Source organism: Sinohyriopsis cumingii, chromosome 10 (genome assembly GCF_028554795.1).
Source record: "Sinohyriopsis cumingii isolate HCF-2022 chromosome 10, ASM2855479v2, whole genome shotgun sequence".
Taxonomy (NCBI): domain Eukaryota; kingdom Metazoa; phylum Mollusca; class Bivalvia; order Unionida; family Unionidae; genus Sinohyriopsis; species Sinohyriopsis cumingii.
The window spans coordinates 9,291,100-9,318,016 of NC_142970.1; the positions used below are offsets into that span (position 1 = coordinate 9,291,100).

Below are 26,917 nucleotides of genomic sequence, written 5' to 3' on the forward strand. Positions count from 1 at the left end.
CATAAAACAGCTGTGTTATGGTCATCATGAACATGCTGGTAATGGAGTATCTCCTGTGTCCTGGTGGCCTAGTGGTTAGAGCGCCCGCCTCGGATGCAGTAGGTCGTGGGTTCGATCCCCGGCTGAGTTGTACCAAAGACTTAAAAAATGGTACTTACAGCAGCCTTGCTTGGTGCTCAGCATTAAGAGGCTAGTGTTAGGACTGGTCTGTCTGGTGTCTGGATAATGTGACTGGGTGGGACATCATGATATATGTCTGTGACATGATGCCCCAGTGCTAGACATCACTATAAACTGTCACACTGCAGACATTGTAGCGATATGACTGAAAAATTGTTCAAGCTACATTAAAAATCCAATTCACACAAACACACACACACACACACACACACTTGCCAGGTCTTTAATTTGTGCTCGTACAGGTGGTAGTATTGTTTTAAACATTAAAGTGACCGCCTTTTGTGTCAGCATAGTTTTATTCTGCTGTCTTCTTTATTTTAGGCATTTGTAGAGGTTAAACCATGAAATTAAATACCTAATAATATGCAAATTTTGACAGGCAAAAGCATGAATTTAAGTACCCATGAAAATGCTTTTTTTAATATACAAAACCACAAAAATTTAGCCCAACATAAATAAATGATGGTACAGTATACAACATTCTTAAATATAAAAAACACATATTATGGTAATATCTTCTTAGTTGTCAATGAAAATGGTGCCAATCCAAAAGTGTGGATGCCATAGTGGCCACCTTGAGAATTATGTTACTGCAAACATTGAGAGGGGACAGTCACAATAACATGGGGTTTTCAGTAAAAGACTTAACTAGGACCAGTTGGCCCGAAATGAAATTGGTGCTTTTTTTGATGTTCAATAAAGTCGCCACAGCAGCTATCCTGAAAAACATTTCACCACTCCTCCAGATTGGAAGGTCATATTTATATGAAATTTTGACCAAAAGGCTTCTTATGACGTCTAGTTGATCGTAAATGAAAATGGTGCCTACCTAGTATCTAATATGGCCACCACAGCTGCCATCTTGAAAACCTTGTCACTACTCCTCAGTGGATGGTCATATCAACCTGGGGTCTTCACTAAAGACTTCATATATGTCTACTTGGTTGTAAATAAAAATGTTGCTAATCTGATTTCCAATAAGGCCATCTTGAAAAAAATTTGTTCACCTATGCCATGTAACAGTTCTGTAACTCCTCAGTTCTGTATCATAAACAGCCTCTTCCATATCTCCAGGAAGAACTTGGCAGATTACAGTTGCACAGATCATTGTATTGAACCTGTGTTGGCATTCTGTATGTTGATACATTTGGTGTTGAATCATTTGTATTTGATTTTTTTAATATAGTTTATCTACATTTTAAGATGGTGACATGAAAATTCACCGAGTTGCAGAAATTGATATCATTTACAATATTGACTTGTACAAACTGCAGTGTTGTCTACTCTGTTAAAATTAGTTTTCAGTTTTAATAATTGCTAAAGTTTGTATCATTTGGAATGGTTTAAGTTCATTTCACAAGCACATGGGAGCAACCTTTTCGGTCTGCTTTCTGCTTTGGTAGCATGTTGTTTCCTTAATAACCACATGTAAGGAAATTTCAGTCACAGTTCAGGAAAGTAGCATTCTCTCCACTATAATAATAATAATAATGAGGACTTTGTATAGCGCCTAATCTTTAAAAGCTCTAAGTGCTTTACAACATTAGATAACACCTATAAGATAAGAAACATAATATTATTACAAAAACAAACAACATGAAATTAAAAACATTAAAAAATAAAAAAAAGCATGCTGAGAATATTTCAGGTAGGAAACATTATTAAGTCTTTAAGTTTGTTCTTGCTGTCGAAATAAGTGAGTTTTGAGAGCCCTCTTGAATGTGATCACTGTGTCTTTGTGTCTAAGTTCATTGGGCAATCCATTCCACATTGCTGGGTCCTGGTATGCAAAAGAACGCTGTCCATATGACTTTGTTTTCGTAGTGGGAATAATGAGTATACGATTGTCAGAAGGGGAGCGTAAGTATCTTGCTGGTGTGTACACATGGTTGAGGTCAGATAGGTATGTTGGACTAGAGTCAGACAGTGAAATGTAGCACAGAGAACAAATTTTGTGTTTGATTCTGGATCGAATGGATAGCCAGTTTAGGGTACAGAGCAGTGGGGAGGTGTGCTCCGATCGTGGTACTCTAAGTATGATCCGAGCAGCTGTGTTTTGAACTTTTTGAAGTTTCTAGAGTAACACCTAGGTTTCGTACTGATTGTGTGAATTTAATGTTGGCATTGCTGATATTTATTGTTTGAGGTAAAGGATGTGAATGAGAAAGTCTTTGTGTTGTGATCAGAATGGCCTCAGTTTTATCATCATTCATCTGCAGCTTGTTACAAGTCATCTATGATTTCACATCAGAAATGCACCTCTCTACACCTTGGATGGTAGCATCAACTTCAGTTAGGTGGCTAGATTTGTATATTTGGGTGTCATCAGCGTACAATTAGTGAGACACTGGATGATGATATGTGGCACTTGAGAGCGACCGAGTGTACAGAATGAAGAGAACAGGTCCAAGAACAGACCCCTGTGGAACACCACAACATAGATCAACTGGGCTGGAGTGTTTTTCATTTGCAGATACAATTTGTGTCCTTTTAGAAGAGTAGTTTCAGTACTGTGGCAAGGGGGATATGCAGATTGTACATTGCTAAAAAGACTGTTCGAATTTAGATAAGATACAAGCTGGGATAGAACAATGGTTTCTAAGATTTTTTAAATGAATGGGAGATTAGAAACTGGGCGGTAGTTCTTTAAATCGTTATGGTCTAGTGTTGGTTTCTTCAGCAGAGGCTTTACAATGGCAGTTTTGAAAAATGATGGGAATTCCCCAGATGAGAGAGAGGTACTAATAACATCAGTTAATGAAGGCAATACTGGATCTAAGCACTCAAGCAGCAGTGATGATGGAATTGGATCAAGTTCACATGACTTTTGTGCACTCTTCATCACAGTTGTGCGTACAAATTCCATAGAGACAGGTTCAAATACTGCTAATGGTTGCCGCTCAAATTCTTTATCCCAACTGTATGGTGATGACGAGTCAATTGAAATTGTGGTGTCAAGCTTATCTCTAATGGTTTGTTCTTTGTCATGGAAGAAATTTGCAAACATGTCCGGAAGGTCGACTGGAGAGAAGGTAGTTGGAAATGGTGTTGATTTGTTCCTTGACGTTTGCTTATTAGTAATCTCGAAGAGCTCTTTGCAGCTGGAACTTTCCATGATCTTAGTAGTGTAGTGGGCTGATTTCGCTGCATGGACTATATTTGTGACATTCTTCTTAGCAACTTTATAGATTTGCTTATGAAAAGTGAGTCTGGTGGAAAGCCAGAGCCTCTCAGCTTTACGCGGTCTCTTTTAGCAGTGCGAAGCTGGTCCCTAACACTGCTACACCATGGAGAACACTTTTGAATTGATACTCTGCACTTGGTAGCGGGGGCATGTTTGTCAAGTAATGAATGCAGACAGTTATCAAGTTGTTCTGCGGTAGGAGGTAAGCAAGTCGTTAGGTTAGCTTTAATGTCGTGCATTAATTTGGTTCTATTTATCATACGGGCATTTCTCTTAGTAGCAGATAAAGGTGGAAGGTTAGGGACTGATACGTCAAGATGGCATATAATGCAGAGGTGATCTTATGCAAGGTCATGGGATACCAGGGAGGACTGTAGAATGTTATCATCAGGTCTATAACGAATCCAGTCTAAAATGTGACCATGTTTATAGGTGGGTTGGTTAACTGACTGTTTGAGGTTGGAAACATTGATGTATTTGAGTTTCCGGGACAGTCAAAGTGAAAGTTGAAATCTCCCAGAATAATCAGGTTGCCACCTATCGAATTTCCATGCCGTTGTAGATGCATACAACTTCACCATGTCATTCCTGCTTGCAGAAATACTTGATAATTGTAGAGCAGAACCTCATTAGAATCTGGTCCAAATTTGACAGCATACTGGCATGAAGATCTTATAAATCTGTTCAAATGATGCCACAATCTGCCATTAGATATGGCCTCTATTACTAACATAGAACATCAAAAATCACTCGAACATAACTGTAGAGAATTTGACCAAAATTTGATGGCAAGCTTCCTGTCAAATATGAGTTTAAAATGTTTAGCTCTACTGGTTGTAGAACAGAATAGCCTATGAGATCATTGTTGTTGTGAGCATAAGGCCAGTTTTCAGCACATGATAGGCTATACATAGTAGCCAATATATCTGGTGGAGGAAAAACCCAGGGAAGAACAACTGATTGACAGGCAAGTTGGCTCACATAAATGATGGCCAAGCCAGAGAATTGAATTGAATATATGCATAGTGAGGCAACAAGGCAGTGATCTCTGAAGACAAGCACTTTAGATTACTTGGCCACCTCAGTGCATATGGGATTGTCTCATTTTTGTCATCTTTCATCTGTTAGCATAAGTTATAGCTACTTTGAACAAACTGCTTGATGGATTGTCATGTAACTTTACAAAGTTTCATCCATTGGTCTAGTTGATCTTGGATGAAAATAGTGCTGTTCATACACTCAGTATGGCTAAAACTGTGGCCAGAATGGATGGTCATATCAAAATGGGGTTTTCACTAAAAGACTTATTATACTGTCTGGTTGGTCCTAAATGCAAGATGGTGTTTTTTCTAATGTCAGATATTGCCACCACGATGGTTGTCTTGAAAATCTTTGACTTATGATCTCTAGTTTGTTCTGAATGAAAATGGTGCATATAAGAATTCCAATATGACTGCCACAGTGGTCATCTTCGCCACATGTACTATCAACATGGTATTTTCACTGAAATATTTCTTATGATGTCTGGTTGGTCCTACATAGAAATGGTGCCAGTCTGATGTCAAATGGATGACATGGCAGACATCTTGAAATCTTGTTGCTGCTCCATGTCTTGATAAGTCATGTTGACATGGGTGTTTTTACGAAAAGACTTTTTATTTCGCCTATTTGCCCCTAAGTGAAAGTAATGCTAATCTGTGGTCTAAAATGACTGCCACAGTGGCTATCTTGAAGATCTTGTTATCATTATCCAGTTTTTACTAAAGGCTTCTTGTAATGATTTGTTGATTCTAAATTAAAATGGTTCTGATCTGATGTCCACTATCTGGCCATCTTGAAAATCTTGTTTTTTGCTACTATCTGGGAAAGTAATTTTGACACGAGGTTTTCATCACCATTGTAGCTATCTTTAAAAATATTGTTTTCTCACCTCCACTCAAAAGGATATATTAACATGGGTTTTCAACAATAGGCTTCTTATGATACCTAATTGTTCCTAAATGAAAATTGTGCCAGTTATGCATTCAGTATGGATTGCCATATTGTGAAAATCTTGTTGTTCATACTCCCCCTGAATAGATAATCATTATGTTATGAGATTTTGACCATAATGACTTTTATTATGTCTACTCTGTCTAAATGAAGATGTTGCAATCTGACATACAAATATATTCACGAGAGCAACTTATTTGAAAATCTTGTTATTACTGATTATCAGGATGGTTTCAATACCCTGCAGGTAAAAGCAAGAAGTGGTCTTACCTTGAATTCCTGGAAATTCTATCCACCCAGTATAGCTTCAGTATCTTATATTATGGCTTGCTATATATAATTGCATTCCAACAATAAATATGGCTGCCATTTATAAAAATAGGAAAACCTAAATAAATTTTTTAAAAACACTTTTTTGTCAATCACCATTCAACAGAATTTAACGAGATTTGGCAGTTTTCTAGCAAAGAAGTTTCGTCAAATTTATGGTAATGATGCCAGTCTACCAATTAAATATGGCCACCATGACTAAATAAAGACAACACTTTAAAACCCTTCTTAGAAACTGCTCAGCAGGATTGTAAAAGGGACTGAATAGCAGTATTCCAGGAATTATGTTCATCTACAAGATCTTGTGCAACTCTGTGTCACTTCAGCCATCTAAACCATCATTATGCCTAATACTTTGATATTTCCATGTTTGTTTAAGCTTTTTTCCTAAGAATCTATTCAGGTATAAGAACATTAATTTGCACTAAATTCTTGAGCATGTGTTGATGGGCTCTTGGCCTCAATACTTAACAAAAGTTGTCATTAATCATTTGTTGTTTTTGCAGACGGAGAAAAAGGATATTTCACCAGAAACATTGTTGCTGTGGGAAAAGATAACAGATTTGTCTTCAGGTGGAATTATCAGAATTGTGGATTTTGCCAAGAAAATTCCAGGATTCCTTTCTTTGTCAAGCTCAGATCAAATTACACTCCTAAAGGCAGCATGTTTAGAGATTATGGTAAGTGTATGATTCATATTTTATTCTAATGTGACAGAGAATATCATGGCATTGAAGCATGTTCAATTTAAAAAAAAAAACACTGGGAGACAATTGTTAAACCCATATAAGCAGTTCTTGATCAGATGATCACATTATCACAAATAGTTATATATTTTCAATCTTATTTGAACAAAATGAAATAAGGAATGAATTTTGACTACATTTACATTAATAATGTTGAGCTCACTGCAGTTGCAGTTATATATTGTAAATTCAGTGCTGTCTTAAATGCATTTTATGACTTCATTTGAATATGCTATCAAGGATACAAGATACGAAAACTAGAGTTTTCATTTTTCAACACATAACAATGGAAAACCAGATTTAGGCAAATGCTTGATGGACTGAAGCTGTAAAGGCAGAAAAGACTTCTAATGATGTCTATTTGGTCCTTCAAAAACATGAAAATGGTACTGATCTTACAGGCAAATGTAGCCGCCACAGCAGCCATTTTGAAAATTTAGTTTTGTTTTTGTTCAGGACTGTCATAATGGTTTCATCACTTCGCCGTTATAAAAACGAAAATATCTCAACCTGAATTCCTGGATATTCTTTTCTGCCATTAGAGCATCAATCTCATCAGTGTACTTGTGTCATTAAATAGACATTGATAATGTTTAAAATTTTGTTACAACAAAATCCACATATCTTTTCAGATTTTGAGATTGTGTTCACGGTATAATCAAGAGAAGGATTCTTTAATATTCGGTGGTGGCTTTGCAGTGTCTCAGGAAGAATTAGAAGTGGGTGGTTTTGGCTCACTAACAGACACTATTTTTGAATTTGCCCGTGCTCTTCATTCTTTAGAACTGGATGAAACAGAATTTGCAGCTCTCTCTGCTGTTTGTTTAATAAGTGGAGGTAGGTGTATGACAGTTATGTACATTGCTCTTTTTTACATATTGATTATATCAAAATGAGTCAAAATAAAGCACTTCAGTTGTCATGTAAACCTTTCTTAAATTTGGCATTGTTTTATAAAAACATGCATAGCCAACTAGATTAAAGATTTGAATGATTTAGATCGGCTCTTAATCCAGTTGTTATGGGGTTCAAACCTAAATAGCAGATGGCTTCCTACTATTTCAGAGGAGAGTGTGGAATAATAGCATGGTTTTTTTTTTTATGTTTTTCTAATTTCATGGTGTTTGTTTTTGTAATACTATTATTATATGTTTTTTTATCTTACAGGTGTTGTCTAATGTTGTAAAGCGCTTAGAGCTTCTAAAGATTAGGCGCTATACAAAGTCCTCATTATTATTATAATATGCGCATTTCTGTTGTAAAACATTAAAGTCATTTCTGATCGAGGAATGAAACTTGGCAAACATGTTCATCATCATTAGAAGGTGTGTCAAGTACCACATTAGGAGTCCTCTCGATGGTAAAGGTCACCATTTTGGTTTTGCTCTATAGCTTTGAATCTGTGTGAGATCAAGCAATGAAATTTTGTATACTTGTACATCAACACTAGGAAGTGTGTTGCCACATTGTTGGTCCTGTCTTGGGATTCAATATTTTATGTTCCAGCACTTCCATTCAGCTGTATAATTTTAAAGCCATCTTAGATTAGGGATTTTGTTGCACATTGGGGGACCTATCTACAAGGTCATGGTCATGGTTCAGTATTTTACATTTTCTTATCTTACTTTCCCTTCCTGTAACTTCACAATTATTGGATGAAACATTTTATCCGTGGACATTATCATTTGAAGTTGTCAGGTACCACTTTATGGTTCTGTCTTAAGTTCAAGATTACAGCTCAGTATTTTGAAGTTGTAAAGTGCTAATTATTCTATAAGTTTAGAACATTAATTAAGGGTTGAAACTTTGTACCATTTTATAATTAATCTTTAGAAGAGGTGTTAGGCTTCTTCCTGATCAAAGTCAACACTCATTGTCTTAGGTTCTCTATTGCAATTATGTTTCAATCCACACATTCATAGCTCTTTACAATAAAGGGATGCATCTTTGTATATATTTATGTCATGATTATAAAGTGTGTTCTGTACCACATCAAGGATTTTATCTTAAAAGGTAATCATCTGGTTTAGTGGTTAGAGTGCCCGCCTCGGATGCAGGAGGTCGCAGGATGAACCCTGCTGAGTCATACCAAAGACTTTAAAAAATGTTACTAGCATATGCCTTGCTTGATGCTCAGCATTGCGAGGTTAGTGTTAGGACTAGTCGGCCTGATGTCAGGATAGTGTGACTGGGTGGGACATGATGCTACATGTCTACAGCATGAAACCCAAGTGCTGGATATCACAATAAACTGCCACACTGCAGACATCTTAGCAGTATGACTGACAATTATTTTAAGCTACATTAAAAATCCAAATCATACACACACATTATATGTTGAATTTTTCCATTACATTTTCCACTATAATTTAGAGCCAGTTCTAATGAAGGATGAAACTTAGCATAATTAGATATCCCAGAATGGTGTATTGTGTGCCATATTGAGGGTCTTGTCTTCAAGGTCATGAATCAGTATTATAGGTTTCAGTCACATTTGTCCTTCTGCTTTCCAAAAGATGAAGTGTTATATTGCATGTTAAGTTTCTCGAGTTATGGACAAAGATCAGTTTGTTTACCATTTTGTGCACTGTTTTGTCTAATGCCCTTTGAGATGGGACCTAGGTTGCTTTCCATGTATGCCCAGTAACTTTACATAGTAAAAATCATAGATTTCATTATTGTGAACTTTGGGACCCCGCCATAGTAGGCAGGAGAGCCTGTCCTTGGAACTGATTCAGAAATTATAAGTTTTTAACATAAGCCTTAAGAATTTTTTAAGAGTCTCCTGCAGTTTCAATCTATCATGTGGTTCTTGGACATATCTTCCAAATCATGGTGTATCTTATGAACAACATGATTTTGCACTAGTTTTTTAAATTAAGTAATGGGAAATAGCAGAAAACTGCACAGAGGTGAAAATGTATCTGAAACGAGCACAAGATTTTGTCATACATTTGACGGAAAATTATTTATTGGAGATAATTAGGTCTTCATTGTTACATTTTACTTGGTTGATCTGGAAACATGTTCATTCCTTTCCCAATGCAAGTAGAGGTAATTCAGCATTGTTTCGAATCAGTTGGCACGATTTTGTATGCAGGTATTGGGACAGTTTATGTCAAGCCAACATTTTGAACGGGGGATGTGGAGTAAGCCTAAGCTTTTAAAAAATTGCATTGTCAGTGTTTCCCTTTACGCACATTTGTGCATCAGGGATGGACGCTGAAGAAAATTGATGCACACATTTTGTTGCCGTGCCTTTTTTTTTGACGCAAAGGGTTCGCATAATGCAATCAGGATTTATTTAATATCCCATGCTTTGGACGAGGGATGGCATATCGTTTATACTTTGAGCATAGGCATTGACTGGTTCCCTGCTTTGTTTGCTCCCTGCGTTACACTCCTCTATTCATATAGCAGAGTGCAACACAGGGAGCGTAAAAAACAGGTAACCAGACGAGATAAGGCAATGTAATGACTGAGTAGCTTCCCCATATCTAGCGAGCTTTCACGCAATTTCATCGAGCTCAGCAAGATGTCAGGTCTTCATGCTTGTTGCACTATAAAGTGATCTCCAACTTAAAACAGTGTGCGCTAAATATCATTAGTGAAGAAAGTGAAAGAAGCAGAACACAGAAGAGTAACTGTGGACCTAACTTTAATGAAAAATGAAGACAATAATTCCCTTGACTGGAATACAGCACATCCATTTGGATTACTGGTGTGACTTATAATCGCGTGATTGTGAAGACTGCAAAAGTGAATAATCCTTTCATGACAGGTTTTAAAATTTTTTAAAAATCTGCCCTTCTTTGCCACAAGATGGCTGGAGAACACATTATGACCTAAGGCATTCTTTCACAACAAAGAAATCAGTCAACTGGCCGAAAAAAATGTGTTATTTGGATTACAAAGTCAGAGGGAATTGCAAATTTTAATGGTTTTTAGCTTTGCTGCAACAAAAGAAAGATCTTTCTAAGTTCAAGTGTAACTTAGTAGAAAGAAGACGAATCATTTTCCTCCTTGATTTTTGGATAAATTTGTTCTAGGATGAAGTACAATGAAACTGATGATAGTACACATTTTATGAAAGGTAGTAAATTAACTGCCATTTGGTTAAAAAGATTTTTTTGGCTACTTGTATTGGCTTATATGTAATGTGTTGGTCTATAATAATGCTTCAGAAAAGATAATAAGGAGACTTAAAAGTATGACTTTAAAAGAAAATCTGCTACAATTAACCTTTGAATGGACGATGCATTTGCTTGTTAATGGTGCATGTTGGTTTATTTATATGTTTAGAGAGAGAGAAAGAGAGAGTATGTTGTGCAAGTTGCAATATCCTATTTCAAGCTGGAAACATACGAGTCAAATGAAAATTTGTCAGTACATTTTTGACCCCCACTATTTTTATTTGACCTTCAGTTCTGACACCAAGTTTTTTTTTTAACCCTCAATTTTACACCCTTGGGGGATACACTGATTGTTGTGTAATTATTGAGATTTCTGAACTAAGTGTCTCATAGTTTATTGCTGCACATGTTTTCCATCATTAATGACATTTTAAAAAGTTGTATGTTTGGAACATCAAAGTACAACTTCATGACCCAGCTGATTCTGTTGTTGGACAAAAAAAGTGTCAATTTTTACTGGTTGAAATAGACATGGTAGTCTCACTTCTGATTTTTTCAACAGTTTTGTTTAAATTTGCATTTTAGCATTGACTGAACATACAGGTTACAGCCTGCCTGTTGTAAAACTTCAAAGTTCTGTGTGTTGTGAAAGTAAAGAATCCCAAAATATTTACTATTTGATGGATTGACTTGTAGGAGAAATAGAGATTAGAAAGAATAACAAATATATGGGATGCCTTGAGGTAGTTATATATAACATTTATTCCTCAGCACATGTCCACACCCCTATCTGACATAAAAGTTATAAAATTCTTTTCATATTGTTAATAAATAGGGACACGTATATAGTAGTCATAGACAAAGAATATGACAAGCATATGCTAAATATAGATGAAGAGTCTGATAAGTTTTGGTACGTATGGATGGCATATATGATAAGTATTTGCAACATATAGAAAATGCATGTAATTATATGGTTGTCCAGGAAAACCTATCTTGAAAGGCCACACCTTCTGCCCTCTCTAAAATGGTCTCGATAGACAAATGGTCTCATTACAAATTCTAAGACTACCAATCTGTTATGAGAACCTGGTTTCCCAAGACAGATAGAAGTGATCTCTCAATACTGGTTTTACTATATTGACATCATATGATAAGTATTTGGTAGGTATAGAATGATGATATGAGAAGTATATTCAGAGTTGTCCTTTTTTTATTCAAGGAGATATAGGTTATAATTCTCGCTTTGGCTTAATTTCAGATCGTTTTGGTTTGGAATGCATTGACAAGATTGAAGAATTACAGGAACCTATAGTAGAGGCATTAAAACATTATGCTCGGTCCAGAAGGAAAGAACAGCCATTAGTGTTTGCAAAAATATTAATGAAAATAACAGATTTGAGAAGTATTAGTGTGAAAGGTAAGATGCATTATATTGAGGTCATACTACCAAGCAAAGTTGTCAATATAGTCACAGTTGTCTTTGATTTTTTTTGTTGTAATTCAACACACCAGGTTGATTTTTCCTAGCTGTGAATATTTGCACATATACATGTTATATATCTATTCATCTATCTATCTGTCTTTCTGTCTGTCTGTCTATCAATCAGTCTGTCTTTCTATCTATCTAGTTTAAACGTGTTTCAAAAATCAAACTCTTGTCCTAATTTAGTAGCTTCTGGTGCATAGATTGAAAATATGGCAACTTTCAGAGACTAGATCATCATGCCAGTGATATATATATATATATATATATATATATATATATATATATATATATATATATATATATATATATACATATATACACACACACATACACCATATTTCATGTATTTTTTTTGTACCTTATAATTTTACTTTTAATTTTTTGTACACAATCCAGTAATTAAATTAATTATTATTTAAATGTATCATATTTTTTCATACATATCACTTTGTATTTTTCGAAAAATCAAAGTATCGGACATAAAATTTCTACGAAGATTTACACATGCAAAAAAGATCGTAAATACCATATTGCCATTTTTTGTTTTTTAAAAAATTATTAATTGTTGGTGAGTAAATACAATGATTGATGCATAAGCTCTCTTATTGTCATTACAATATCTGCTGGTGTTTATTACTAACTGGACAAAGGCCTTCACAGGACATCTTTAAATATTATCGTTAATTATTTCTCCTTATTATTAAGGCAGTCATCACAACAAAACAAAACACCACTTGCATTTTAAAATGAGTTCAGAAGGCCTTTGATGTTTTCTTCTGCAACAAAAATTATATCTCAGTATGTTCTAAAGTGAAGACCACAGACCCTTGATCAACTGGTCCTATTGTTTCATTATGGTCATACAAACATAAAATATAAAAACTTTGTCATTTTCTATTGTAAATTTGAAAGTCACGGAAGTCGATTTGTGTATATACATATACTATCTTTTAAGTGTTTGTACTGTTTTTACTTGGATATAATTAACATATTATTTGCAAATCTATTCTACAATATACCCATCTATTCTTACCTTTATTGGCGAGGCGAGTTCGAATAACAAGTAATGCGTATGATCGCTTGTCCTTACATCTGCTGTATGGACAATGGCTTCAGTAGCACATTGTGGCCTAGTGGTTATGTATTTTGATCTACTACATGTGAAAGTATCTATTGCACTCACATAAAAGCAGACCTGCATTGTACTATAATATGTCTATTTTTATCAAATCAATTAAAGGGAGTGAAGTAAAAGAAAATGTAAAAGTTGTGTAAATCCTACCTGCATAATTGCTAGCAGGTCAACTCATTCAAATTGATCAATCAAACATTGTTATTAATATGATTATGTAATATAATGAAACTGCCTTAATGCCTACTTGTTCAGTTTTGGGATCAAAGATGGCAAGGCAACCAAATGAGACAAATACTTGTTGAATTAAAAGCTTTTTCACACACATACCTAGTTCATTTTTGGAGAACCAGGTTCCACAATTTATTGTTAATTTAGATATGATACTGAGACATTTTCTCAAGGATGAAAAGAAGTTTCACTGTTATTGCAATGTGTGTTTGTGTGTGCGTGTAAGTTGGATTTTTAACATAGCTTTAACACTATTTCAGTCATGTCGCTATGATGTCTGCAGTTTGACAGTTTATAGTGATGGCTAGCCCCATGTCTGCAGTTTGACAGTTTATAGCGATGGCTAGCACAGGGGCATCATGCAGCAGACATGTAGCATGATGTCCCACCCAGTCACATTATCCTGACACCAGTCCTAAAACTAACCTCTTCATGCTGAATGCCTAGTGAGGCAGCTGTTAGTACCATTTTTGTAAGTCTTTGGTATGACTCGGCTGGGTATCAAAACCCGCATCCGAGGCAGATGCTCTAACCACTAGGCCACCAATGCGATGATTGCAATAAATCATGGAATAAATGATTTACTTATAAAACAATAAAAAAATATCACGTTTTAATGTTGATGGTTGTTTCGTGAAATAAATGTCTATTTTTTTAAGTAATGAATCTTATTTGTTAATTAGCAATAGCAGAAAGCAGCAGTGCAAAACACAATGGTTTTGTGTGCACATAATGGTTTTTGAAAATAGAGGTATTTTGTATAGAAAGGCAAATAACTTAATTATAAAATGCTCTTTATTGACAACACACTTATAAAACGAGTATTCAGTCATTAAATAGCCCAGTTGCCCCCTCCCCACCCTAGCACTCCATTGGCCTAGTGGTTTGAGCGTCCGCTTCGGATGCAGAGGTCTTGGGTTTGAACCCCAACCAAGTCATACAAAAGACTTACAAAAATGGTTCTAACAGTTGCCTTGCTATTCACTCAGCATTAACTCATTCGGCCCCGATCCTGTCTGTAGGCGTGATCCGGTTTCTGCATTCATTGGCCGATCCTGCCTGTAGTCGTGAATTGTTTACTGCATTCAATGGCCGATCCCATCTCCAGGCGTGATGAATGTGTGTTAGATACAACATCTCTGATTGGTTAGAAATGGTTTATTCCAAGAACTAAACAACTATTAAACCAATCAGAAATGATTTTACTTTCATTTGTGGAAATTTGAATTGTTCAGAAGCCAAGGGCTAAAGTTTGAGAGCAGTTTAACTACACGTGTTCTGTTCATGAAAATTCGTAAATGATGGTGGACGGAAGAGTGATTTTTGATGAGAGCAAAAATGTGGAGTTTCTTGGGTTCGATCTTGAAAATATTGAGCAAGCTGAGGAAAGATATGTTCAGCAGTTGGATATTTTGTGAGATTTAGATTTGGACATAGAAGTTTCTGAGATTGAATCGTCCAAAGATGATGATGCTGACAGCGATGATGACGGAGTTCTTGCGGATAAACATTGCACATAAGTTTGTAAATACTGTATAAATAAGTTGTGAAAAACTTTGACAAATGGGAAAAAATTACATCAATGTGTCGACAAATTCATTTGAAATAAATGGTGAAAATGTCGTAGATTTTGTTTGGATATAAGAAGAGAAATTAAGGTAAGAGTGAGTGCATGTGCATGATGTTTTCAAACAGGTAAAAACTATGGGGCACAAGCAGCTAGACACAGCTTTGTGCTTCTGAGGCATATCAGCAGAGATACTGAAACAGTGCTGGGGCAGAATGAGTCAAGATGTTAGGACTGGTTGGCCTGGTGTCAGGATAATGTGACTGTGGCATGATACCCCAGTGCTAGACATCACTATAAACTGCCACACTGCAGACATCGTATTGATATGACTGCAGAATTGTTAAAGCTACGTTAAAAATCCAAAACACACACACACACTCCCTCCCCACCCATTTGTTTCCTATGATGTTCAGCTGGGATCGCATCTCTTCTTAACTGTTTTGAGGTTCCTTGGTTACTCTAGCTCTTGCTGACAGTACTGTCTGTGTTCCTAGACCAGATTGTATGCATGCTATATAGGGAGAGGTATATGTTTATGTGTATATGTTGTGTGTGGGCACAGAGAACTAAGACATGGTGATACTGGCAAGACACACTTTCATCCCATGAATATCCAAGGAAAACTTTGAAAACAGTGAAAATGGTATAAAGGGATTGCTGATTCTGGTTTTAAAAAATCCCTTGTAAATGGCCACTATAAAACTTTCCCAGTGAGGTTTCTTTATTTACATCACTGGTACCTATGCAGCAACAGCGAAACATTTATATTGGTTCATGGTTTAAGCCTGCTGTTGCAAACAAATTACCTATAAATAGCTTTCTTAAGAAAAACTGAGTTAACTTTTTCCAATAATTATTTTCATTCACTGACAGCAACCTTCATTCTTTTAAATGTGTTTTTTGTATATACTATCATACATAAGTTGATTCCAAAGCTCATGAAATAATCAGTTGTCTGTGACCATATATATGCATATTCCAAGTTACATGGTAACAGTACAGCAGCCTTCAGTGGTGGTCGATTCAAAGGAAATCGTGATATGCTGAACCGATTTTTTTTTGGCTGGTTCCCGTTCACAAGGTACGCTAGAATCAATACACTTGCTCATAGAAGTGGCTCAACTAAGCTAGCTGTTACCCCTAAAAGGGTGGTGGTGATTTGCCTATTTAGCATGTACAGTGTGCAATATAGAGTCTGGTTTAGGCATAACCTCTTTCCTTTTTTTGTTTTTCAGGGGCTGAGAGGGTGCTGCATTTAAGACTAGAAATGCCAGGTGAATTACCTCCCTTAATTATTGAGATGTTGGATCGCCAGGAAAATGTGTGTATTCCTTGACCAGTGTAAGAAGTTTAGCTATTATCTGTTGGATTTCAACTGACCTGTATTAAAACTCTTGAATGAAACCAAAGAGCTCTGAACTGTCCAGAGATCTCTTCTGGTCAGCCTGAGAAATCAGGCAAGCTGTGACAATCTTTTTAACTAATCAAACGAGGAATACTGTTTATGTTATGAGATACGTAACTAATCATAGGAGTCCGTACATTTTTTACATGCATTCTTCAGGATATCAGCCTCGTGATAATGTAACTTTGTTCATGGGAAGTGAGTTGGCTTTGGATTTACTGAAATCTACCTGTGAGTGGAATTCTTTGTGATTCCTTTGAGGGGAATTCTTTGTGATTTATATGTAGAAGTTGAAGAGCAATTTCCTGACAGTGGACACAACTTCTAGATGAAGAGGAGTTTTAATTCGAAAGTGAATTTGTTCACTTTAGTATTTTTAATGTTGATATTTTAACATATTTTGTATGTCTATGAGTGGATGTCATAAATGAGATTATATGGTTGATACATGTACAATGTCAAGCATTTTAGCTAATGGATTTTATGTGAGTATTGATTCTTACTAGTAAAATATGGTACATCATGTACTTTATGTAAACTGCTCAGGGAATTCACATGTACTTTATTATCTGTAAATATACATTATATATATACTGTTATTTGTAAAAACCATCACAAGACTATATACTATGTATAAGTCATGTGACTTTACATTGTGTTCCTCATCATTATGCCTATGCTCAATGAAGTCGGCTGTTAATACATCCATTCGTCAACAATTTATTGAGGATTGTTGGATTTGAACACAAAATTTAGTAAGTAGTTTTATATTGATGAAAGAAATCAGTTTCCAGCCTATTTTATCACCTGCTATAGTAATGGCCGCTGATAGCCCTACATCCTAATTTTCATTCTGCAGCTTCTTGGACTTCAGTCGGATTAAAAGCAGATCTTCACTGTTACACACGAAGATCCAACAGCAACCGCTTAGGGGTCATGTTCTGGTAACCTTGTGTTAATACCATAATTGCTAATTTTATCAACCAATCAGATGAAGTATTACATCTTTGCATTTGGAGACTGAGCAATGTAGATGAAGAGTATGAGTGTGTATCGAACAATTTGATTTATTTCAGGTGTTTGAAAGCAGTATTTCCATTGGCAACTTCAAAGGTCACCAGAACATGACCTTTGAACGATCGTCATCAGATCTTCATGTAGGACAGTAGAAATCTGATTTTAATCAGATTGCTTGGACATGAACCAAATTTTGCATGTAGCTCAATATTGATGACACCTTGACCATGTTTGATTTCCAGCACTTCACAAATTGAATGCAGGAGTTTAACTGTCCTGCTGCATTTGGTTTTCATAGAATAACTACACCAGTGTTTGTTGAATGTCAGTCAAATTTGGTACAAGGTTTTGTATTCATGTGACTTGAAGTTCAGTATTCTTCATTATGATTTTTAGAAGCAGTTGGTTATTGCATTGGTGTACTTTTCAGTTGCTAAACCATTTAAAGAATGCATTACTATGAAAATCTTGTTCATTAATAGATGCAATCTTTACATTGTATTGCCTATGCATTACTTTCATACAACACATCATATTTTGTATCAAATTTATTAATTATTTATATGTTTACATTCAGTTGATAACTTTACTACTGTTCTTCATTTTTGGGGGTGAACATTTTATTCTTAGAAAATATTTATAAGTCTGTTTGTATCAAGTAAAGGGTTATTTTATAATTTTCAAGCCCACCAGTTGAGACAAGGTGATCACTTTTGATCTCTGTATATGCCTGTCTATATATACCCAATTGTTGGGCCATCCACACCCTGTATTAATCACAGCATTAAAGTTTTTCCTTGCCATTATCAAAGCTTTGGTGGGCTTGAAATGCAGAACATAAAATCTTTCTCCCAATTCTTGTCCTGTAAAGGTGGAATTGAGCACTAAGACATTTTTGTGATGTCCATCTACTACCAGTTTCATTTCTGCACAATAACTTCAGTTGTCCAGTATCTAGAGTCATGAACTTTTGTGGATGGGGAGGTCTTACACTTGGGATAAAGTAGAACCTTGTCAGTTTTGAGGTCAAAGTTCAAAGTCTCTGGCTTAAAGAAGAAAACTGGAGTGTTCCTTTATTATAGCAGGGATCTAGAAGGGGATCTAATTAAATGGACCCTGTGAAATATATTTTAAAAAATCAGAATTTCTCAATTTTGTAGTTTAAACTGGAAATTGTCCGCTAAATTCCCTTCATGTTGATAATACTAGTCTCCGTTCCCAATCACCCTAGAAAAAGCCACGAGTTGCTGGTCCTATATTTATTTTGTCCTCTTGATATGTTTCCAGTCCATTTAATGTTTTGTTATCCATTAAAGCATAACATTGACCTTTTGTATATACTTGCATGCAAGTCGAATCTGACTGCAGACTGCACAGATCCTGTTTGGCTTGTGCATCATGTGCTGGCAGATCTGTGACCATGTTGTTTCCAGTTAGACGTATACTGTATTGCAATGCATTTATTTATGTAATCATAATACATTTATTTATGGGAGACATGCAGTCAGTCATCTGTGAACAGATTAGACTTTGATATGTCATTGTATAGTGCACCAGTAGATCAGGGTGTTGTGGGAACTCAAATGAAATTAAATAGTCTATCTACTTAATTATTGACTATTAATTAATATTTATTAATTCCTACCAAACCAGGACAGATTTTCAAATAGTTTGAAGTCAGTGGATATGGTGTAGAGCAGAGTTTTGATGAAAGTGACTGATCAAAAATGTTACAGAAATGGACCAGTGCCTCACCAAATCAATTATAACAGCAATTCCTTGGGGGTTTTGCCCTTTGTTGTGATATAAATTTAGGTTGAGTGGAGATCCTGTTTTGCTATTGCATTATGTGAATGGGAATATCTGACTGTATTCTGTCCACATTATTTGCAGATCTACGAACAATTATTTTGAACTACAAGTCTTAAAGATTGCTATGATCATAAAAATTAATATCATTTTGGTGCTCTTGTGAAACCTTTTTTTTAAAAACTGCATATTCATGTATGTTTATACATCTGCCTCAGGAAAACAAACTGTTTTTAGTTGCCAAATATGTGTATATGCATGGGCAATATTAAATGTATTTTCTATTTATATGTGTACATGTATGGGCAATTTTAATTTTTGTTTTAAATTAATATGATTATTCCTTTTAAGAAATAGTGTAATCTGCTATTCTGTGACATGTTCAATAAATGATTTATTTCTAAAAATTTGTCCATAGAGTACTGTCTCCAGTTGGCACTAGTTTTCATGGATTATATAATTGCTACCTGGGACTGCTACACAGGGATTATTGTCTGCTGTATTATACCTGATGCAAATAATAATGACTGCTCTGTTTTGACAATGAAAGGGTCTTGTTTACTTGCCAGATTTTATGGAAACAAAAGGTCAAAGATTGTCACATGCATTATGATTTAATTTTATGAGGAAAAAGCTTTTATTCATGCTTGATTATAAACTGGAACCAACTGCAAACAAGTTAAGATTCTGATCAGCTGTTATATAAAGTATCACCAGATCAGGTTGTATTTTGTTCTGATTACTCATAGCAAACTGCAGAGACCAAGATCTGCTGGCACATTATATTACAGCAGATCCGAGTCTTTGCAGTTGGATCCAGGTTATACAGGAAAATAATACCGAGATCCATATGCTTGATCTTTTCCCACTGTCTTGGTGCAGTGGTCTTTGTTTGAGAAGTATCATAAGCAATAAATCATTATATTTCAAACAAAAGCATCTCTGCATGAAGCTTTTATTGTAGATTGCCAGCTTTAAAAATTTGGTGAAATTGATACCATTGTAAAAGAAAAGTCAGGGAGTCGGGAGATAATGCAAATTTTTACAGGTGTTGCACGACTACTCTTTTCATGCTATACTCGCATTTGCCAGAAATGAACAACCCAACATGGAATGATTCTTCCTTAGAACAGTAGGAGTTAATCTCCAAGTTGAAGTACCAACAGAAGTGTGATTTTTGCCAGATCCATGAAAATTGATACTTGCTTATTGAATTTATAGTATTAGTTTGTACATATCTGATGATCATTTAATATTCCATGTATTCTTGCTTATAAGTCGAGACCAACTGCAAGCAACTTAGTCCCAGATTTGCTGTCATATAATGCACTAGCAAATCAGGGTCTGTGTTGTTTTTTTCTGCTGATTACTTCAGTGTAGACTCAGATCTGCTGATGCATTATGTGTTTAAAAATCTGGGTCTGTGCAGTTTGCATTTGGAATTTTAGGCAGGTATACATGGTTCTGCTTTTCATACTATTAGTGGATACATTACTGTCTTTTATCCGGGTTCCCACAGGTCCAAGAATCCTGGAAAAATTTTGGAATTTAAAACAAACTTCCAGGGCCATAAAAAGTCATGGAATTTCTCAAAACCTTGCAAAGTTTTGAAAGAGTCATGCAATTTCTGACAGTGGGGTTTAGAAATATTTATAAAGCGCTGAGCGCCAAATAAAAAGCTTGTTTCAAACATGACACAATTACGATCGATAAATGGTTGGTATTGCAAGATATTGTAGTGCTTGAGTTTTGTGAAATGGCCCTGGAAAAGGATTGGTAAAGTCATGAAATTTATTTTTCTTAAGTTTGCAAAAGCTCTGTTTTATTCTTATAAAGCAAACATTTTTATCATAAGGGAGATTATGGAAATGATTACTCATGGAAAATGATGTATCATTTGCTTGAAGATAATTCTTTTTTCTTGTGAAAATAAATCCAAATACATATAACTATGGAAAATATACTTGCTTCAGACTAGTGTTTCCTTTTACCCTCATTCATGAATCAGAGACTCTGAATTTTATTTTATCCCCAGTTTCGACACCAATGATGTTTTTACTCAATCTGACCCCCAGCTCTGACACCAACTGTATGTTTGACTCGGTCTTTCACCCTTAGGGAATATACTGCTTCTCACTCTTTCCTTTTATGAATTTTTTATTTTTGTTTGGCCCCATGGTTACTGAACTATCAGAGCACACATTTAAACTCAGGATACAAAAAGTGTGATATTGTTTAGTTATTTAACACTAGTCAGTTTGCACAGATATATAGGGGAAACAATATTTCATTGAATCTTAACATTAATTTTATCCCACAAGATATATTTTCTTTGAAGTTGTGTCTAACTGCACAGATCTAGATCTGCTATCAAATAATGCACTGGCAGATTTGGGACTATGCAGCTTTTTAAAAAAAATCAGTATAATAAACAGCATAGACCCTGATCTGCCAGCACATTATGTGATGGCAGATCAGAATCTGTGTTGTTTAAAGTTTTCCTTGGCTTGTGAGTGAATATATGCAATATTTGTCCTTCAGCATGACTGCCATATGTACTGGTGTGTGTGTGGTTATAAAAATATTTGTTCTGGCAATATAGTCATGTGTTTCATTTTTCCTTGTTTACTTCCTCTCTTTGTCTTGATGTTTTTCTCCTGAAAGAAATTTGATTTAATCCTAAATTATGCATTTCTGCAGGTTTTTTGTTGTTGTTGAAGGAATTAAGTTTGATTAATACAACCTTGAAAGGACAAGCTTCAAAATTGTCAATCACAAAATTGGTCATTTTATTTCAGATGAATCACCATATAACATTTGAAAAGTTTGATTGTTGTTGACATTTTTTTTTATCACTGGCACCAATCTACTTCACAATTCAACTAGCAGGACAACATCATACTCAAGGTATTGATTGTGATATCATCACCATCACTTAGGATATCACCAATATATATGAAAGACCTCTTCCCTAGAGTTGACAGAATCAAAGCTTGTGCTGTCATCTCATTTGGATTTGAACCAGTTCAACAAAGTCTGTACATAATTATACTAGAAACATTGTCAGTTTGACTCGATGGGCGTCTTTAATTAGGTTTGCCACAAAATATATTTACTGTGAGATTTTGGATTTCAAGCAGACTTAGTATCAGTTTCATATTGATGAGACTTTAATAAATTAATTTGATTTCTAATATTCGGAGTGGGGGTGGGGTGAGTGGTCTAAGGTGTTAGCTTTTACTAATCACTGCTAAATAGTGAACTGGGCTATTGTGCATCCACTAAACCCACAGAATGAGGTGGTACTGAATAACCTGCAGGTGGTCACATTGGGCCTTTTTGTACATTACATTAAACCACAGGAGGTATTGCTTGATAAAAAATGTCAATGTTATCATGGAGACTAGTTTACTGTATTAAGTGATAAGAAGACATAAGAAATTCATTGAAGTAAGTTGAAAGTAATCTTTAGTTTCAGTAGGGGTTTAGTAGCTGCTTCACTACATGAGGTTTGCCGATGTAGAGAAATCTGCTCAACAAAGTATTCAGATGGTTAGTTTTGACCAGAAAGAGCAGGTGTGCACTTGTTAAGGCAGGTGTACATACTACTTTAAATAAAGTGTCTGAAAAGGTATAATGTCATCCCATGTGTGTTTTTATGCATCTTTTGACCTTATATGAATTTTGTAGAACTGAAGAATAAATACTCCATATATTTACAGTTTTTTCCCATATCATTACTGAACCATCTCATATTATTTACACATTTTTACAATGATAGTATTTATTCTTGGTGGATTGTGAGTAGGAATGAAAATTTCAGCGGTAGCTTAAATCTCGTATTTAAACTAGTGTGACAAAAATATGCAATCTATGGGTATGACATTATATAAGAATTAAACATACAAAAGGGCCCTAACCATTTCAGTAATTTCAGTCTTAAAGTATGCAGTTTATCCGCATGGCATTACATGACAAAATAAAGGTACAGATAGGTCCAAATCATTAAAGTCCTGACAACTTTACAGCTGCAATTTATGGTTAATCATTGTACGACAGACATACATGTGGGGCATAACGGTGAGATTAGTGACAATCTTAAAGCATGCTGTTAATGGGTATGGTATTACATGACAAAAAAAATTATGCAGACAGTCCTTAGCCATTAGGGTAGCGACAACCTTAAAGCATGCAATTAATGGGTATGACATTACATGACAAAAAGGGGCCCCAAGTGGTCTAAAGCGCTCTCCATTACGGATCACTGCCATCTCACCTCTGTCTGCATGGGTTCAAGTGTGGGATTCGGCAAATATGGGTATGTGAGAAAGCTTGCCAGTAGCTTCTCGTGGGTCGATGTTCCTGGCTTCTTCTCCACCATTAATACTGGCCGCCATGGATAGTCTATCATGTGCTGAAAAATGGTGTTAAACCCCACAACAACAACAACATGAGAAAAATAATATACAGACAGTCCCTAGCCATTAGAGTAGTGACAACCTTAAAGCATGCAATTAATGGGTATGATAATACATGCCAAAAAATATACAGTCAGTCCCTAGCCATTAGTGTAGTGAAAACATGAGAGCATGCTGTTAATGGATATGACATGACAAAAACAAAATGCACAGTCCGTAGCCATTAGAGTAGTGACAGTCTTAAAGCATGCAGTTAATAGGTATGACATTATGTAACAAAAAATGTACAGACGGTCCCTAGTCATTAGTTTAGTGACAACCTAAAAGTCTTTCTGTAGAATGATACAAATATGCTTCAGAGTTGATGTTTGAAATAATCTGTGCCTTGTTTCACTTGTACTAATTTTATCGTCATAAACATTATGATATCCACTCTTTAGCCTGGAAGGAAATGATCGTTTATTTTATAAGCTATCTAAATTAGTTTCTTATCGTTCATGAAATTGTGCAGATTAAAATCAAGCAAAGCTCCTTCCTTCTCCGTTTTTGAGCATTTGGTATGTTGTGATACACTGTCAGTATGTCTGCCCAACTATCAGTACCATATCTCCTGAACAGTTGTGTAGAATTTACAAAACTAGTGATTACTTTGTCTATGTGATAACAAATGCAGAAGAGATGTATTATTCATTATCCACTTTCCATGAGTCCCACATAGGGTATTCCAAGTTAAATTAATACAATTTCATTTACTGTGACACTTTCTCCCCTTCAGACTTAATGCATTTAGATAGTGCAAGAACATTTTTGATATGCATAACTGGCTTGGGGTTTGGTTTGGTTATGACTCATGGGTCACAGTCTGAACATTGCGTGGCTTGGGGGAATCCATAAAAAGGCGAACATAGCCAGATGTATATTTTTTTATATAGTAATATCATTTTTTTATGCCTTCAGTTCTTAAAATCTGGACTAAAGTTTTTTGTTTTTATTTTTCTGATACTGCTTGATTCTTCTGCTGTAGAGTAGGTTAACTGGAGAAACAAGGGGTGGGGGTGGGGAGAGCCAGAAATAATGTTAATCTCTGATGATGGCTGTCTTGAAATAATGTTATTGCTGTTGCTGAATGGATGGGTCATAGCAACATGAGGTTTCTACAAAAACATATATTTATGATCTCTAGTTGATCCTAAATGAAAATGGTGTTAATCTTGCATCCAATGTGGCTGCCATTGAAATTATTGCTACTACTCTCGTTTTGAAAAATGGTTTCAGCTCTCTGCAGAGAAGAAATTATCTTGTCTTGGATAAATGGAAATTCTTTTTGACCAGTAGAACATCAGTCCCTTTTCCAAGAGACTTGTTTCAGTAAATTCCCTTTTTTTTTACCCTCTAACATTGCAGTTGTTTAAAGTAATGCATGTAGAAAGTCATTGCTCTGTGATTGAGCATGTCCCAAGATCTGAGTGCATTGTATTTGTTATTAAAACTATGCCATTAAAACCAAATGAACATTAAAACATTAGAACTATGACATTCAGCAGAATCAAATTTGGAATACCAATATTTCAGGTTTTAACCAATAAACTATATTTTTTAAAAATTCCAGATATTTAGTTTGGGGGTTCTTATTTATATGAATACTAGCCAAAAAAAGTTTCCAAGGATCCTAATGAAATGTATGAAACATTTTCATGAACCAATAACAAATGAGGTACATAGTCTGATGCGGTTTATTTTCAGAATCGAGGAAAGCAATGTAATTCCTCACTTGGCATATTAATTCATTTGAAGATCTTTGCATATTTAGGAAAAAAGGGAATGGTTTTGTTGAGCCTAAATCACAACAACTCGGGGTAAATTGGTAAATTGTTTTCTGTACACTTTTTGATTGTCACTTTTTTACTTGATGATCTTGAGAGTTTCCTGAGGCATTGGTCTTACCCTCCATTATTGACAGATTAGGCAATTGGGTATATCTGGTTAGTTTTTTTTACACCCAAGAGCCGGTATTAGATTTTCTTCATCTATTGAGGGAAATTAATATTAAATGTTGCAAAACAAATATTTTTCCCAGGATATTTTTGTAAGACTTCTTCCAAAACACTGGAGATTTATTCTTGAAGATTTAAATTTGTTATACGTATATAAAACAGCAGTCCAGGGTCGTCATTGTAATCTTTCCTTTTTCTCTGTACTTAAAAAAATTAATATTTTTATGTGAATTTTGTTTAAAATTTTGGCATTTGTTTACTTCTTATTCATAGTCTGCCTTCAATTTGCATTTTGTCTTTAATTCATGTATTTAAGTCTTTTTATGAATTTAAACATGTTATCTCAGTTGAAAATCAACTTTTTAAATTTGTTTGTTGTTCTGTGTTCCACAGTTGTTATTAAAACTTGTTTTACCATGTTTCATGTTGAAATTGTAATTATTATTCTAACACATACTATGTATATTATGTTTTAAATATTCAGGGGATATTTGATTTATATAATTGTTTTTACTCTGCATTCATCTGACTGCTTTGTTTTTCTGCTCATGTTGTAACAAATGAATTGTGTTAGCATATGACCCTAGATTTGGTAAATAAATACTATTTTGAAAGTCAAACGGTTTTTCATTTGCTCTCCAGCACTAAGTGATAATTGAGGACAGTTCTATTCAATTCAGAATCTCTCTCTCTCTCTCTCTCTCTCTCTCTCTCTCTCTCAGCTGATTAGCTGAGTGGAACATTTAAAGTAGCAAGGTTTTAATTTTCTGCATTGGATTTCATCCAACATAATATATGTGTAACTTCACAACTCTGCAGTGTTTCTTTCTATGCACATCTGAAAAGTTTGATGCACACATGTTGTTGCTGTACATTTTGGTTTTAAAGCAACTTTTTTTTCTCTTCTCTCCCCATCCCATGTAAACACTGTTCAACAAATAATACACATGCTTCACAGGTGTGTTTGTGTGTTTACTGTAATAAAGCCATTTGTTTTGTTTAATCATATTCCAGCTTAAGTTGTAGCCTGCACTACCAAAAAACTTATTTTTGATAACAGCAATTTTAATAATTCAAACACAGAATTCCTTGAAAGGACAGCCAGTTTATATGCCAAAAGCAATTTTAATAATTTTAACACAGAATTCCTTGAAAGGTCAGCCAGTTTATATGCTAAAAGGTATTCAAAAAGTCTATGAGAAGTCTGTTTTTGTCTACAAGAAGTCTGTTTTCTGCTACTTATTAATTTAAAGGGTATGCTATCAGCATTGTTTTCTAAACTTCAAC

General features: G+C 35.1%; 1 protein-coding gene across 2 annotated transcripts in view; it reads left to right on the forward strand.

The window, feature by feature from the left end:
- Positions 1-26,244, forward strand: part of LOC149789582 (retinoic acid receptor beta-like) — a 127,441-nt gene extending 101,197 nt beyond the window's left edge. For both annotated transcript variants that reach the window (XM_089971606.1, XM_089971607.1), the window contains 4 exons: positions 6,193-6,366; positions 7,065-7,269; positions 11,827-11,985; positions 16,223-26,244. In XM_089971606.1, the coding sequence (XP_089827732.1) occupies positions 6,193-6,366; positions 7,065-7,269; positions 11,827-11,985; positions 16,223-16,323 (639 nt within the window). In that variant the 3' untranslated portion in view covers positions 16,324-26,244. The remainder of the gene's footprint in view (positions 1-6,192; positions 6,367-7,064; positions 7,270-11,826; positions 11,986-16,222) is intronic.
- The last annotated feature ends 673 nt before the right edge of the window (positions 26,245-26,917 follow it).